The 16618-nt window shown below is 69.7% G+C and overlaps 1 protein-coding gene across 1 annotated transcript; it reads left to right on the plus strand.

Moving 5' to 3' along the window:
• Window positions 1–45: 45 nt before the first annotated feature.
• Window positions 46–14888, plus strand: ERCC2 (ERCC excision repair 2, TFIIH core complex helicase subunit). The gene is given in 24 exon segments (XM_066984674.1): window positions 46–125; window positions 337–436; window positions 512–589; window positions 678–740; window positions 832–945; window positions 2895–3011; window positions 4051–4167; window positions 4273–4396; window positions 4489–4585; window positions 4672–4805; window positions 6119–6223; window positions 6226–6286; window positions 7570–7688; window positions 7939–8008; window positions 8521–8590; window positions 9641–9742; window positions 9846–9909; window positions 11600–11721; window positions 11805–11897; window positions 11995–12067; window positions 12150–12220; window positions 13925–14068; window positions 14168–14311; window positions 14397–14888. Coding segments are annotated over 24 exon segments (2280 nt in total). The 5' UTR covers window positions 46–120; the 3' UTR covers window positions 14490–14888.
• Window positions 14889–16618: the final 1730 nt, after the last annotated feature.

Here is a 16618-nt window from a genome sequence, read left to right on the forward strand (position 1 = left end):
GGGCCGCGCGGCCAATGGGGAGGCGCGGGGGGGCGGGGCCCGGCGGGCCGGGCGGCCAATGGGGAGGCGGCGCGGACCGCAGAGAGGACTGGCGGCGGCCGCGCGGGGCCGGCGGCGGCCATGAAGTGAGCGGGGGGCGGGAGGGATCCCGGGGGGGGGGGGAGATCCCCGCGGTGGATCCCGAGGCGCGGGGGCCCCCTTCAGGCACCCCCCCTCCCCCCAGCCCCTTTTTAGGCCCCTTTCGGAGCCGGGAGGGAGGAAGGGGGGGGCGGGGGGAGGCCGGGATCGGGCGGGATCCCCCGGTGGATCCCTGCGACCCCCGCTGGATCCCTCCAGGCTCAACATCGACGGGCTCCTGGTGCCCTTCCCCTACGACTACATCTACCCCGAGCAGTTCTCCTACATGCTGGAGCTCAAGCGGACCTTGGACGCCAAAGTGAGCCGGGGATCCACTCCCCCCCCCGGGGCCGGGATCCACCCGCTCCGTGGTGATCCCCCCGGCTCCCCGCAGGGTCACGGCGTGCTGGAGATGCCCTCCGGGACCGGGAAGACGGTGTCGCTGCTGGCGCTCATCGTGGCCTACCAGCGGGTGAGCGCTCCATCCCAGTGGATCCCAGTGGATCCCCGTCCGGCGGAGCTCAGCATCACCTCTCTCTTTCTCTCTCTCTCCCCCCCAGGCCCGGCCGCTGGACGTGACCAAGCTGATCTACTGTTCCCGCACAGTGCCCGAGATCGAGAAGGTTGGGGGCGGGGAGCGGATCCCGGGGGGACAGTGGATCCCCAGGGGGATCCGGCTGAGCCTCGCCCCCCCCCCACCCCCCCGCCCCCCAGGTGATCGAGGAGCTGCGGAAGCTGCTGGATTACTACGAGAAGGAGCTCGGGGAGAAGGTGCCCTTCCTGGGGCTGGCGCTGAGCTCCAGGAAGAACCTGTGCATCCACCCCGAGGTGCGGGGGGGCACTGGGAGCACTGGGAGCACTGGGGACAGCCCCGGTGGCGCTGGGGACAGTGGGGGGGGCACTGGGGACAGCCCTTGGTGGCACTAGGGGCACTGGGGACAGTGGGGGGGCACTGGGGACAACCCTTGGTGGCACTGGGGACAATGGGGGGGCACTGGGGACAGCCCCTGGGGGCACTGGGGACAGCCCTTGGTGGCACTAGGGGCACTGGGGACAGTGGGGGGGGACACTGGGGACAGCCCATAGAGGCGCTGGGGACAATAAGGGGGGCACTGGGGACAGCCCCTGGGGGCAATGGAGGCAGTGGGGGGGACACTGGGGACAGCCCCGGTGGCGCTGGGGACAGTGGGGGGGCACTGGGGACAGCCCCTGGGGGCACTGGGGATGGGGGGGGGCAGTGGGGACAGCTCCTGGTGGCACTGGGAGCACTGGGGACAGCCCCTGGGGGCACTGGGGACAGGGTGGGGGGCAGTGGGGACAGCCCCTGGGGGCACTGGAGGCACTGGGGACAGCCCCTGGTGGCACTGGGGGCACTGGGGACAGTCCCTGGGGGCACTGGGGACAGTGGGGGGGACACTGGGGACAACCTTTGGGGGCATTGGGGGCACTGGGGACAGTCTCTGGTGGCACTGGGGACAGTGGGGGGACACTGGGGACAGCCTCTGGGGGCACTGGGAGCACTGGGGACAACCCCTGGTGGCACTGGGGACAATAGGTGGGGGCACTGGGGACACTGGGGACGATGGTGGGGCTCTGGGGACACTGGAGATGGTGGCGGGGTCCGGGGACAGCCCTTGGTGGCACTGGGGGGGCTGGGGACAGCGGCAGGGGCCAGATCCTGGTGGCACTGGGGACACTGGGGACAATGGGGGGCTCTGGGGCCAGATCCCGGTGGCACTGGGGGTGGTGGCGGGACTTTGGGGCCAGCCCCCGGCGTCCTTGGTGGCCCCGGGGGCAGCGGCAGGTCCCCGGGGACATGGGAGGGGGCCAGCCCGGGGTGACACGGGTGACACGGGTGACAGGGGTGACACGGGTGACAGGGGTGATACGGGTGACACGGGTGACGGGTGACACGGGTGACACGGGTGACAGGGGTGACGGGGATGGGTGACACGGGTGACACGGGTGACAGGGGTGACAGGGGTGACACGGGTGACAGGGGTGATACGGGTGACACGGGTGACGGGTGACACGGGTGACACGGGTGACAGGGGTGACGGGGATGGGTGACACGGGTGACACGGGTGACACGGGTGACAGGGGTGACACGGGTGACACGGGTGATACGGGTGACACGGGTGATACGGGTGACACGGGTGATACGGGTGACATGGGTGACACGGGTGACACGGGTGACACGGGTGACGGGTGACACGGGTGATACGGGTGACGGGTGACACGGGTGACGACACGGGTGACACGGGTGACACGGGTGACACGGGTGACGGGTGACACGGGTGACAGGGGTGACACGGGTGACAGGGGTGACACGGGTGACAGGGGTGATACGGGTGACACGGGTGACAGGGTGACACGGGTGACAGGGGTGACAGGGGTGACAGGGGTGACGGGGACGGGTGACACGGGTGACAGGGGTGACACGGGTGACACGGGTGACACGGGTGACACGGGTGATACGGGTGACACGGGTGATACGGGTGACGGGTGACACGGGTGACGACACGGGTGATACGGGTGACGGGTGACACGGGTGACAGGGTGACACGGGTGACGGGGTGACACGGGTGACACGGGTGACGGGTGACACGGGTGACGCGGGTGACACGGGGTGACACGGGTGACACGGGTGACACGGGTGACGGGTGACACGGGTGACACGGGTGACACGGAGTGACACGGGTGACACGGGTGACGGGTGACACGGGTGACACGGGTGACACGGGTGACACGGGTGACACGGTGGCCGCGTCCCCCAGGTGTCGTCACTGCGCTTCGGGGTGGAGGTGGACGGGCGCTGCCTCAGCCTGACGGCCTCCTACCTGCGGGCGCAGCAGCGCCGCGACGCCTCGCTGCCCGCCTGCCGCTTCTTCGAGGTGGGGGGGCGCGCGGCGCCGGGGGGGGCTCGTGTCGCTTGGGGGGGTCACACATCACCTGGGGGGCTTTGTGTCGCCCTCGGGGGGGGTCACACGTCACCTGGGGGGGGGTTTTGTCACCTGGGGGGTCACAAGTCACCTGGGGAGGGGCTCTTGTCACTTGGGGGGGGCTCGTGTCATCTTGGGGGGGTCACACATCACCTGGGGGGGCTCGTGTCACTTGGGGGGGGGTTGTGTCACTTGGGGGGTCACAAGTCACCTGGGGGGGGTCACATGTCACTGGGGGGCCTCGTGTCGCCCGGGGGGGCTCGTGTCACTTGGGGGGGGGGTCACACGTCACCTGGGGGGGTCACAAGTCACCTAGGGGGCTCGTGTCACTTGGGGGGTCACACGTCACCTGGGGGGGGGCTCTTGTCACTTGGGGGGGGGCTCATGTCATCTTGGGGGGGGTCATACATCACCTGGCGGGGGCTTGTGTCACCCTGGGGGGTCACACATCACCTGGGGGGGCTCGTGTCGCTTGGGGGGTCACACGTCACCTGGGGGGGTCACAAGTCACCTGGGGGGGGTTGTGTCACCTGGGGGGGGGGGGGGTTTGTCACTTGGGGGGGGCTCATGTCATCTTGGGGGGGGTCACACGTCACCTGGGGGGGTCACAAGTCACCTGGGGGGGCTCGTGTCACTTGGGGGGTCACATGTCACTGGGGGGGGCTTGTGTCACCCTAGGGGGTCACACATCACCTGGGGGGCTTTGTGTCGCCCTCGGGGGGGGGTCACACATCACCTGGGGGGGGCTCGTGTCACTTGGGGGGGTCACACGTCACCTGGGGAGGGGGTTTTGTCACTTGGGGGGGGGGCTCATGTCACTTGGGGGGGCTCGTGTCACTTGGGGGGGTCACAAGTCACCTGGGGGTCACAAGTCACCTGGGGGGGGCTCGTGTCACTTGGGGGGTCACATGTCACTGGGGGGCGTGACACCCTGGGGGGGGGGGCACCAGGTCCTTGTCACCCCCCCCCCCGGGGGCCGTTGTCCCCGCAGGAGTTCGACACCCACGGGCGCGAGGTGCCCCTGCCCTACGGCGTCTACAACCTGGACGACCTCAAGGCGCACGGCCGCCAGCGGGGCTGGTGCCCCTATTTCCTCGCCCGCTATTCGGTAAGTTTTTTTTGGGGGGGGGGCCGTGGGGACACGTCCCCCCCCGTGGGGACATTGTGGGGGGGGTGACGCGTCCGTCCCCCCCCCCCTTACTGTCCCCCCGAGATCCTGCACGCCAACGTCGTCGTCTACAGCTACCACTACCTGCTGGACCCCAAAATCGCCGACCTGGTGTCCAAGGAGCTGGCCAAGAAATCCGTCGTGGTCTTCGACGAGGCGCACAACATCGGTGAGCGTCCCCCCCCCCCTCGTAATGTCACCGCGGTGCCACCCCCGGCGTCACCGCGGCTTTGTATTTGTCCCCCCCCAAAAAAAAAAAAGACAACGTCTGCATCGACTCCATGGGGGTGAACATCACGCGCCGCACGCTCGACCGCTGCCAGGCCAACGTGGCCACGCTGCAAGCCACCATCCAAAAGTGAGCGCCCCCCCTCCCCGTGTCCCCCCCCCCCCCCAATTTGTCCCCCGTGTCCCCTTATTTTGTCACCGTGCCCCCCCCCCAAGGATCAAGGACACGGACGCGCAGCGGCTGCGGGACGAGTACCGGCGCCTGGTGGAGGGGCTGCGCGAGGCGGGGGCCGCCCGCGAGACCGACCTCTACCTCGCCAACCCCGTGCTCCCCGACCAGATCCTGCACGGTGAGAGCCCCCGGGGGGGTCACCGAGCCGGGGGGGTCACCGAGCCGGGGGGGGTCACCGAGCCGAGGGGGGTCAATATGGGGGGGGGGCGCAGCGGTGGCCCCCCTCCACCCCGCCCCGTATCCACGCCGCTCACCCCCGGGGTGGATTTTTTGGGGCCTCCGGGCTGCGGTTGAAAAGGGGGGGCGGGGGGGGGGCTCAAGACCCTTTGGGGACCCCCTACACATGGGGAGGTTTTTGGGGTGCCCCCCCTTGTTTTTTTCACCCCCGGGGGGCTCCGAGCCTCTGCTGGTGCCCCCACAGCTCCCTTTGGGGTATGGGACCCCCCCCCCCCCGCTGCCACTGCGCAGATTGGGGGGGGGGGTCCCCAAAATTCCTTTTCGGGTGCCCCCCCCGCCAGCTCCCGACCCACATTTGGGTGCCCCCCCCCAGTTTTCTGCCCGGGGGGTCTCTGCCCCCCCCCCCCCCCACCATTGTGGGGGGATCCCTGGGGGCCCCCCCACCCCTTTTAGATGTGCCCCCCCCCCCAGCCCATGCTTAGGACGCTTCTGAGCACCCCCCCGGTGCCCCCCCTTCAATTCCCCCCCCCAGCCATTTTCCAGGCTGCCCCCCCCAACCCCAGTCCCTTTTGGGGCGCCCCCAGCCCCACACCCCCACACCCATGACCTTCACCCTTCCCTCTGCGTTTCCGTGCCCCCCCCCAATATTTCTGTGCCCCCCCAGTGTTTCTGTGTCCCTCCCCCTTTTTCTGTCCCCCCTTTTTCTGTCCCCCCCTTTTTTCTGCCCCCCCCAACCCCCATCCCTTTAGGGCACCCCCAGCCCCACATCCCCCTCCACATTTCCTACATCCTTCTCTCCACATTTCTGTGCCCCCCCCCAATATTTCTGTGCCCCCCCCAATATTTCTGTGCCCCCCCAGTGTTTTTCTGTCCCCCCCCTTTTTCTGTCCCCCCCCTTTTTCTCCTCCCCCCCATCCCTTTAGGGCGCTCCCAGCCCCACACCCCCACCCCCATGGACCTTCCTCCCTCCCCCTCATATTTCCACGCCCCCCCCCCCCATATTTCTGGCCCCCCCCGGTGTTTCTGTATCCCCCTCATCTTTTTGTCCCCCCCTTTTTCTGTCCCCCCCCTTTTCCTCCTCCCCCCCCCCCCCATCCCTTTAAGGCACCCCCAGCCCCACACCCCCCCACCCATGACCTTCACCCTTCCCTCTGCACTTCCGCGCCCCCCTCCCCGTATTTCTGCACCCCCCCCGGCGTTTCTAACCCCCCCCCCTTTTTTTTTCTCGCCCCCCCCCCGCCCCCCCCCCCCCAGAGGCCGTCCCCGGCAGCATCCGCACGGCCGAGCACTTCGTGGGCTTCCTGAAGCGGCTGGTGGCCTACCTGCGGGCGCGCCTGCGGGGGCCGCGCGTGGTGCAGGAGAGCCCCCCGCCTTCCTGCGCGACCTCCACGACAAGGTCTGCATCGAGCGCAAGCCCCTGCGGTGAGTCCGACCCCCCCCCCCCAAAAAAAAAGCCCCCCCCCCCCCTCTCCGTGGGGCCTGTCACCCCTAAAAAGTGCTCCCCCCCGGGTGGCGGCCGGCTCCTGGGCGCCCTGTGCCCCCCTCCTTGTCACCTCCTTGGTGGCGTTTCCCCCCCCCCAGGATAATGGCCCCCCCCCCCATGCTCTGGGACACTGCGCCCCCCCCCCAGGATGGCATGTCCCCCCCCAGGGTGACACGAACCCCCCCAGGGTGACATGAGCCCCCCCACGTCACCGTGTCCCCCCCACGTCACCATGTCCCCAACACACCGCGTCCCCTCCACCTCGCACCCCTCTTCCCCAGGGCATTTCCCCCCCCCCGTGGGTGACATCACGCCCCCATGAGTGACATCACGCCCCCATGAGTGACATCACGCCCCCCAGGATGACATGAGCCCCCCCATGTCACCGTGCCCCCCACATCACCGTGTCCCCCCCCACGTCACCACGTCCCCAACACACCGCGTCCCCTCCACCTCGCACCCCTCTTCCCCAGAGCATTTCCCCCCCTGTGGGTGACATCACGGCCCCCCCGGGTGACATCACGCCCCCATGAGTGACATCACACCCCCATGAGTGACATCACGCCCCCCAGGATGACATGAGCCCCCCCATGTCACTGCGCCCCCCCCCACATCACCGTGTCCCCCCCATGTCACCACATCCCCAACGCACCGCGTCCCCTCCACCTCGCACCCCTCTTCCCCAGAGCATTCCCCCCCCCGTGGGTGACATCACGCCCCCAGGTGACATCACACCCCCCCAGGTGACATCACGCCCCCCTGGGTGACATCACGTCCCCCTGGGTCACATGAGCCCCTCCTGGGTGACATGAGCCCCCCACATCACCATGCCCCCCCCACGTCACCACATCCCCAACACGCCCCGTCCCCTCCACCTCACACCCCTCTTCCCCGGAGCATTTCCCCCCGTGGGTGACATCACGCCCCCCTGGGTGACATCACACCCCCATGAGTGACATCACGCCCCCCAGGATGACATGAGCCCCCCCATGTCACCGTGCCCCCCCCCCCACATCACCGTGTCCCCCCCCACGTCACCACGTCCCCAACACACCGCGTCCCCTCCACCTCGGACCCCTCTTCCCCGGGGCATTCCCCCCCTGTGGGTGACATCACGGCCCCCCGGGTGACATCACGCCCCCATGAGTGACATCACGCCCCCCCCGCGTGACGTCACCCCCAGGGGACCCCCTGAGACCCCCCTCTCCGTGTCCCCCCCCAGGTTCTGCGCCGAGCGGCTGCGCTCGCTGCTGCGCACGCTGGAGATCGCCGACGTGGCCGACTTCTCCGCCATCACCCTCATCTCCAACTTCGCCACCCTCGTCAGCACCTACTCCAAGGGTCCGTTTTTTTTTGGGGGGGGGGGCACGCAAAACCTTGGGGGGGGGGCCGCAACCCCTGCGACCCCCCCCCGGCTTTTTATTTTGCCCCCCTCCCCTCTTTTATTGGTGTGGGATTGGGTAAGGGGAGGCGCTGGGGGGGGGGGGGGATGGGGGGGGGGGGGGGGGGCGTTGTGGGGGGGGGCTGCTGGGTGCCCCCCCCCATTTATGTGTGCCCCCCCCTCAATTTATGTGCCCCCCCCCGCTTCCAGGCTTCACCATCATCATCGAGCCCTTCGACGACAGGACGCCCACCATCGCCAACCCCATCCTGCACTTCAGGTGGGGCGCGGGGGGGGGGAAAGGGCTGGGGGGGGCACGGGGGGGCTGGGGGGGGGCAAAGGGTTTTTGGTGGGGGGCCAGAGGGTTTTTTTGTGGGGGGGCACAAGGGGTTTGGGGGGCAAAGGGTTTTTTGGGGGCGGCACGGGGGGGTTGGGGGGGGGGCACAGGGGGTTTGGAGGGGCACAATTTTGCCGGGGGGGCCCCAGGTTTTTTTTGGGGGGACAGGTTTTTTTGGGGGGGAAAAGGAGCTGGGGGGCACAAGGGGTTTGGGGGGCACAGGGTTTTTTTTTGGGGGGGGGCACAGGGGGTTGGGGGGAAATGGGCTGGGGGGGTCATGGGAGGCTGCTGGGGGGGGGGGCCATGGGGGGCTATGGGGAGGTCCTGCCCCAGTGCTGAGGGGAGGGGGGCAGAGGCTTGGGGGGGGGGCAGAGAATTTTGGGGGGAGGGTTCCGGATGGCCGAGGGGGGTGGCAGTGTCACCTGTGCGTGTGTCCCCCCCCGGCCCCCCCGCAGCTGCATGGACGCCTCCATCGCCATCAAACCCGTCTTCGAGCGCTTCCAGTCCGTCATCATCACCTCGGGGGTGAGCCCCCCGCCCCCCCCCCGGCCCCCCGTGTCCCCCGTGTCCCCCCCATGTCCCCCCCATGCCCCCCCATGTCCCCCCATGCCCCCCATGCCCCCCCATGCCCCCCATGCCCCCCCCATGCCCCCATGCCCCCCATGCCCCCCCATGCCCCCCCATGTCCCCCCATGTCCCCCCATGTCCCCCCCATGTCCCCCCATGTCCCCCCATGTCCCCCCATGCCCCCCCATGTCCCCCCATGCCCCCCCATGTCCCCCCCATGTCCCCCCATGTCCCCCCATGCCCCCCCATGTCCCCCCCATGTCCCCCCATGTCCCCCCATGTCCCCCCATGCCCCCCATGTCCCCCCATGCCCCCCCATGTCCCCCCATGTCCCCCCATGTCCCCCCATGGCCCCCCCATGTCCCCCCCATGTCCCCCCATGTCCCCCCATGCCCCCCCATGTCCCCCCCATGTCCCCCCATGCCCCCCCATGCCCCCCCATGTCCCCCCATGCCCCCCCATGTCCCCCCCATGTCCCCCCATGCCCCCCCCATGCCCCCCATGTCCCCCCATGCCCCCCCATGTCCCCCCATGTCCCCCCATGCCCCCCCATGCCCCCCCATGTCCCCCCATGTCCCCCCATGTCCCCCCCATGTCCCCCCATGTCCCCCATGGCCCCCCCATGTCCCCTCATGTCCCCCCATGTCCCCCCATGCCCCCCCCATGCCCCCCCATGTCCCCCCCTGTCCCCGTGTCCCCCCCATGTCCCCTCCACACCCCCCATGCCCCCCCATGTCCCCATGCCCCCCCATGTCCCCCCCATGCCCCCCCATGTCCCCCCCATCCCCATGTCCCCCTATGTCCCCATGCCCCCCCATGCCCCCCCCATGTCCCCCCCTGTCCCCGTGTCCCCCCATGACCCCTCCACGCCCCCCATGCCCCCCCCATGTCCCCATGCCCCCCCATGTCCCCCCACATCCGCCCCTCGTCCCCCCCACATTCCCTCTATGCCCCCCCCCCCACGGGACCCCCCAGATCTGACCCCCCTCTCCTCCCCCCCCCCCCCAGACCCTGTCCCCCCTGGACATTTACCCCAAAATCCTGGATTTTCGCCCCGTCACCATGGCGACCTTCACCATGACGCTGGCGCGGACCTGCCTGTGCCCCATGGTGAGCGGGGACACGGCTGGGGGGGGGGGCACAGGGGACACGTGGCACCGCGCGGGGGGGGGTCGGGGACCCCCTTGTCACCTTGTGTGTGTCCCCCCCACAGATCGTGGGCCGCGGCAATGACCAGGTGGCCATCAGCTCCAAGTTCGAGACGCGAGAGGACATCGGTAGGGGACGGGGACACCGGGGGGGACGGGGACACCTGGGGGTCGGGGGACACCGGGGGGGATGGGGACACGGGGGGGACAGGGACAGCAAGGGGGACAAGGATGGGGACAGGGATGAGGGGACAGGGACAGCGGGGGGTCAGGGACACCTGGGGGGGACGGGGACATCAACGGGGACAGGGATGGGGATGGGGAGAAGGGGACAGGGACACCTGGGGGGGTCAGGGACACCTGGGGGGTACAGGGACACTGGGGGTGTGACAGGGACACCGGGGGGACAGGGACATCAACGGGGACAGGGATGGGGATGGGGAGAAGGGGACAGGGACACCTGGGGGGGTCAGGGACACCTGGGGGGGTACAGGGACACTGGGGGGGGGACACAGGGACACTGGGGGGGACAGGGACACCAGGGGGGACAGGGATGGGGATGGGGACAAGGGGACAGGGACACCGGGGGGTACAGGGACACCGGGGGGGGGACAGGGATGGGGATGGGGACAAGGGGACAGGGACACTCGGGGGGGGACAGGGACACCGGGGGGGACAGGGATGGGGACAGGGACAAGGGGACAGGGACACTGGGGGGGGGGGGGACAGGGACACCGGGGGTGGGGACAGGGACACTGGGGGGACAGAGACACCAAGGGGGACAGGGATGGGTATGGGGACAAGGGGACAGGGACACCGGGGGGGGGAACAGGGACACCTGGGGGGGTCAGGGACACCTGGGGGGACGGGGACACTGGGGGGGGTACAGAGACACTGGGGGGGGACAGCAAGGGGGACAGGGATGGGGACAGGGACAAGGGGACAGGGACACCGGGGGGACAGGGACACCTGGGGGGCGGCAGGGACACCTTGGGGGGGACAGAGACACCGGGGGGTGACAGGGACACCGGGGGGGGACAGGGACACCAAGGGGGACAGGGATGGGGATGGGGACAAGGGGACAGGGACACCGGGGGGGGACAGGGACACCTGGGGGGACGGGGACACCGGAGGGGGACAGGGCTGGGGATGAGGGGACAGGGACACTGGGACAGGGACGTGGTTATAGGGCAGGGGGGTGTAGGGGTGTGGTTATAGGGCACAGGGAGGGGACGGGGACACGGCTGTGGGGTACGGGGGGACACGGGGACACGGTTATAGGGCACAGGGAGGGGATGGGGACACGGTTACGGGATTAGGGAGGACAGGGACATGGTTATAGGGCACAGGGAGGGGACAGTGGCGTGGTTATAGGGACAGAGACACCGATATAGGATAGGGAGGACACAGGGACATGGCTATAGGGCACGGGGAAGGCACGGGGACTCGTTTATGGGATGGGGAGGACACAGGGACACGTTTATGGGATGGGGAGGACACAGGGACACGTTTATGGGATGGGGAGGCACAGGGACACGTTTATGGGATGGGGAGGACACGGGGACACGTTTATGGGGTGGGGAGGACACGGGGACATGTTTATGGGATGGGGAGGACATGGGGACACGTTTATGGGATGGGGAGGACACGGGGACACGTTTATGGGACGGGGAAGACCCAGCGCCCCAGGGCACAGGGGAGGGGACAGGGACGTGGTTGTAGGGCGCGGGGAGGGGGACGGCGACGGGGTTACGGGGCAGGGGGCGCCTCGGGGTCCGGGCTCCCCCCCCCCGCCGCCCCGAGTGACCCCGCGGCTCAGCCGTCATCCGCAACTACGGGAGCCTGCTGCTGGAGCTGTCGGCCGTGGTGCCCGACGGCATCGTCGCCTTCTTCACCAGCTACCAGTACATGGAGAACATCGTGGCCTCCTGGTACGAGCAGGTACGGCGTCCCCGTGGCGTCCCCAAAGCGTCCCCAAAGCGTCCCCGAGGTGTCCCCACCGTGTCCCCCCCCCCTCTCCGCAGGGCATCCTGGAGAACATCCAGAGGAACAAGCTCATCTTCATCGAGACGCAGGACGGCGCCGAGACCAGCATGGCCCTGGAGAAGTACCAGGAGGTGGCTGTCCCCGTCCCCTGGGGTCCCCCGGGGGCTGTCCCCGTCCCCCGGTGGCCGTCCCCGTCCCCGGCGGTGACGCGGCGCTGGCTTTCGGCAGGCCTGCGAGAACGGCCGGGGTGCCATCCTGCTCTCGGTGGCCCGGGGCAAGGTGTCGGAGGGCATCGACTTCGGTGAGGGACGAGGAGGGGACGCACGGGGGGGGCGTCGGCTCCCCCGGTGTCACCGTGTCACCGTGTCACCGTCCCCATGCAGTGCACCACTACGGCAGGGCCGTCATCATGTTCGGGGTGCCCTACGTCTACACCCAGAGCCGCATCCTGAAGGTGAGGGGCGTGGGGACACCGTGGGGACACCGTGGGGCGCCCCCAGGGACCGGCAGGGCACCCACGGGACGCGGCCGGGCACCCTGGGGAGCTGTAGGATGTGCTGGTGTTACGCGGGGGGGCACCCTTGGGACACCTTGGGGACCAGCAGGGCACCCACGGGACGCAGTGGGGCGCTTTGGGGACCTGCAGGACGTGCTGGTGACACAGGGGCACCCATGGGACACCGTGGGGCACCCTGGGGAGCTGCAGGACGTGCTGGTGACACAGGGGGGCACCCGTGGGACACCGTGGGGCACCCTGGGGAGCTGCAGGACGTGCTGGTGACACAGGGGGGCACCCGTGGGACACAGCGGGACGGCCAAGGGACCTTCAAGGCACCCCATGGCCACAGTGGGACACCCACGGGACACAGTGGGGCACCCTGGGGACCACCAAGACCCCCCTGGGACCCTACTGGGCACTCAGGGGACACAGGGGGGCACCCTGGGGACCGCCAGGACCCTCCTGGGACCCCACCAGGCACCCAGGGGACACAGTGGGGCACCCTGGGGACCGCCAGGACCCTCCTGGGACCCAACCGGGCACCCATGGGACACAGTGGGACACCCTGGTGAGCAGCAGGGCACCCCATGGCCACAGTGGAGCACCCAGGGGACCACCAGAACCCCCTGGGACCCCACCGGGCACCCATGGGACACAGTGGGACACCCTGGTGAGCAGCAGGGCACCCCAGGGACCCCAGTGGGCACCCATGGGACACAGTGGGACACCCTGGGGACCACCAGGACCCCCTGTGACCCCGCCAGGCACCCAGGGGACACAAGGGAGCACCCTGGGGACCACCAGGACCCTCCTGGGACCCCACCAGGCACCCAGGGGACACAGTGGGGGACCACCAGGACCCCCCTGGGACCCCACCAGGCACCCATGGGACACGGACACCCTGGTGAGCAGCAGGGCACCCCAGGGACCCCAACGGACGCCCATGGGACACAGTGGGGCACCCTGGGGACCACCAGGACCCCCTGTGACCCCGCCAGGCACCCATGGGACACAAGGGAGCACCCTGGGGACCACCAGAAGCCCCCTGGGATCCCACCAGGCACCCAGGGGACACAGTGGGGGACCACCAGAACCCCCTGGGATCCCACCAGGCACCCAGGGGACACAGTGGGGGACCACCAGGACCCCCTGGGACCCCACCAGGCACCCACGGGACACAGTGGGGGACCACCAGGACCCCCTGGGACCCCACCGGGCACCCATGGGACACAAGGGAGCACCCTGGGGACCACCAGAACCCCCTGGGACCCTACTGGGCACTCAGGGAACACAGGGGGGCACCCTGGGGACCACCAGAACCCCACTGGGACCCCACCAAGCACCCAGGGGACACAGTGGGGGACCACCAGGACCCCCTGGGACCCCACCGGGCACCCAGGGGGCACAAGGGAGCACCCTGGGGACCACCAGCACCCCCTCGGATCCCACCAGGCACCCAGGGGACACAGTGGAGGACCACCAGGACCCCCTGGGACCCCACCAAGCACCCACGGGACACAGCGGTGCACTGGGGAGCGCCCCATGGGCTGCAGCGGGACCCCACCGGGGACGCAGCGGGACCCCAGAGGGGCACCCCACGGGCGGAGCGGACCCCCCCACCCCCACCCCAGCACCCTACAGAGCCTTCCCCCCCCCCAGGCGCGCCTGGAGTACCTGCGGGACCAATTCCAGATCCGGGAGAACGATTTCCTCACCTTCGACGCCATGCGCCACGCCGCCCAGTGCGTCGGCCGGGCCCTGCGCGGCAAAACCGACTACGGCCTCATGGTCTTCGCCGATAAGGTGGGTGCCGGCTGCCGACGTGGGGGGGGGGGGGGAAAAGGTAAAGGGCCCCCCTAAATCTTGCTTTATCCCCCCTGCCTCTCCCCGGCCCCGTCGCAGCGCTTCGCCCGGGCGGACAAGCGGGGCAAGCTGCCGCGGTGGATCCAGGAGCACATCACCGACGCCAACCTCAACCTGACGGTGGACGAGGCCGTGCAGGTGGCCAAGTTCTTCCTGCGGCAGATGGCCCAGCCCTTCCACAAGGTGAGGATCCTTTTTTTTTTTTTGGGGGGGGGGGCACGGAAAGGTTGGGGACCCCCCCCCCTTTCACGCCGCGCCCCGGGGGCAGGAGGACCAGCTGGGGCTGTCGCTGCTGACGCTGGAGCAGCTGCAGTCGGAGGAGGTTCTGCAGAGGATCGAGCAGATCGCCCAGCAGGCCTGAGGCTGGGGGGGGCACCGACCCCCCCCCCCCAGCACACACACACACGCTCGGAGCGGGACTCGACCCCCCCGAACCACCACCGTGTGCGTGGAAGGGGATCGGGAGAGCCCCCGGCAGCGGGGAGGGGGATGGAGATCTGCCCCCCCAGCGGGAGCGGGGCCCAGGTCCCCCCCCGTGTGTTCGGGGTGGGGGCCGGAGCCCCCCGATCACACGGAGGGGGATCTGGGTCCCGCCCCCCCACACACTTGGATTGGGATCTGGACACCCCCCCCGATCACATGGACTGGGATCTGGAGCCCCCCCCCATGTATTTGGGGTGGGGTTTGGAGCCCCCCGGTCACACGGAGCAGGACCTGGACCCCCCTGCAGCCCTGCTGGAGCTGCACATCGGGACCTGCCCCCCCCCCCCCCCCCCCCAACGTTCCCAAAATAAAGCAGCTGCAGGCGGGACCCCCGCCCCCCCCCGCGTCTCTGTCCCCCTGTGCTCCCCCCTCAACCTTTGGGGGGGGCTGTGGTGCTCCCGCTGCGGGGGGGGGGGGAATGGGTGGGAGCAGGCACGTGGCCCCCCAGCCCCAACAGTGCCCCCCAGCCCCAGCACCCACAGCATGGGGCTGGGGGGCGGCCTGGGTCCCATTGTCCCCATGTTGCTGGCACCCAGGGTCCCCATGTCCCCAAGGTCCCATTGTCCCCAAGGTCCCATTGTCCCCAAGGTCCCATTGTCCCCATGTCCCTGGCACCCCATGTCCCCAGGGTCCCCAGCTCCCCAGGGCCCTATTGTCCCAGTGTCCCCATTGTCCCCATACTCCTGACACCCCATGTCCCCAGGGTCCCCATGTCCCTGACACCCCATGTCCCCAGGGTCCTATTGTCCCAGTGTCCCCATTGTCCCTATACTCCTGACACCCCATGTCCCCATGTCCCTGACACCCCATGTCCCCAGGGCCCTATTGTCCCGGTGTCCCCATTGTCCCCCTGTCCCTGGCACCCCATGTCCCCATTGTCCCCATGTCCCCAGCACCCCATGTCCCCAGGGTCCCAATGTCCCCAAGGTCCCCATGTCCCTGACACCCCATGTCCCCATGTTCCTGACAACCCGTGTCCCCAGGGCCCTATTGTCCCAGTGTCCCCATTGTCCCCCTGTCCCTGGCACCCCATGTCCCCAGGGTCCTATTGTCCCCATTGTCCCCAGGGTCCCCAGCACCCCATGTCCCCAGGGCCCCATTGTCCCCAGGGCCCCATTGTCCCCCTGTCCCCGACACCCCGTGTCCCCAGGGTCCCCCCATGGGCACCCCCTTGTGCCAGCAGCACCCTGTTAATGGGGCACCCATGGGTGGGGGGAGGCACCCTATGGGGCACCCCACAGGTGTGGGACCCCCCCTAGGAATTTGGGGGGGCCCTGCTCCGTGCCTCAGTTTCCCCGTGGGGGCACGCGGCACCATTTTGGGGTGCGGGGGGGGGGGTTCCCAATGCCATCCCCTTCCCCACCCATGGGTGCCCCCCCCCCGGTCCCCGACGCCCTTCCCGTGCCCCCCACCGGGGTCCCCAGCGCCGACACCGGATCCGGCGGCGAAACCCAACCCGGCCTAAAAATACCGGGCGCGAGGGGGGCTCGGAGCCGCCCCCCCCCACCCCCTGGCTTGAATTGCCCTGATCCAGCGGATCCTCGACGGGGTCAGGGCGCGGGGACCCGGCCCCCCCCCCAACACCCCTGGGTGCCCCCCCCCCCCCCCACCAGCACCCCTCTGTGGGGATCCCCCACGCGGGGCCGGGGGCTTGGGTGCGTCCCCCACGGGCACCCCCCCTGCGTGGGGCCGGTGTCACCCGTGGGGGCGCTCCAATATGTGCCCCCCCGCCCAGTGTCCCTTTGTCCCCTGTAACCCTTTGTCCGTGCTGCCCGGGCTTGGGGTTTGCCCCCTCCCTGCTTGGCTCCCAGTGCTCCCAGTGCTCCCAGTACAGGCCCCGTGGGAGCATAACTGGAGCCGTGGTGGCTGTCACCCATCAAGGTCAGCCAAGGCCGGCGCCCGCAGCACCCATCCACGGCCGCCCGCTGCAGCCCGTGGGGTGCTGGGTGCCCCCCCCCCCCCGAGGGTGCACGGTGCTGGTGTGCGACGTGCAGCGTGCAACGTGCA

This window comes from Anser cygnoides, chromosome 29 (genome assembly GCF_040182565.1).
Source record: "Anser cygnoides isolate HZ-2024a breed goose chromosome 29, Taihu_goose_T2T_genome, whole genome shotgun sequence".
NCBI classification, from domain to species: domain Eukaryota; kingdom Metazoa; phylum Chordata; class Aves; order Anseriformes; family Anatidae; genus Anser; species Anser cygnoides.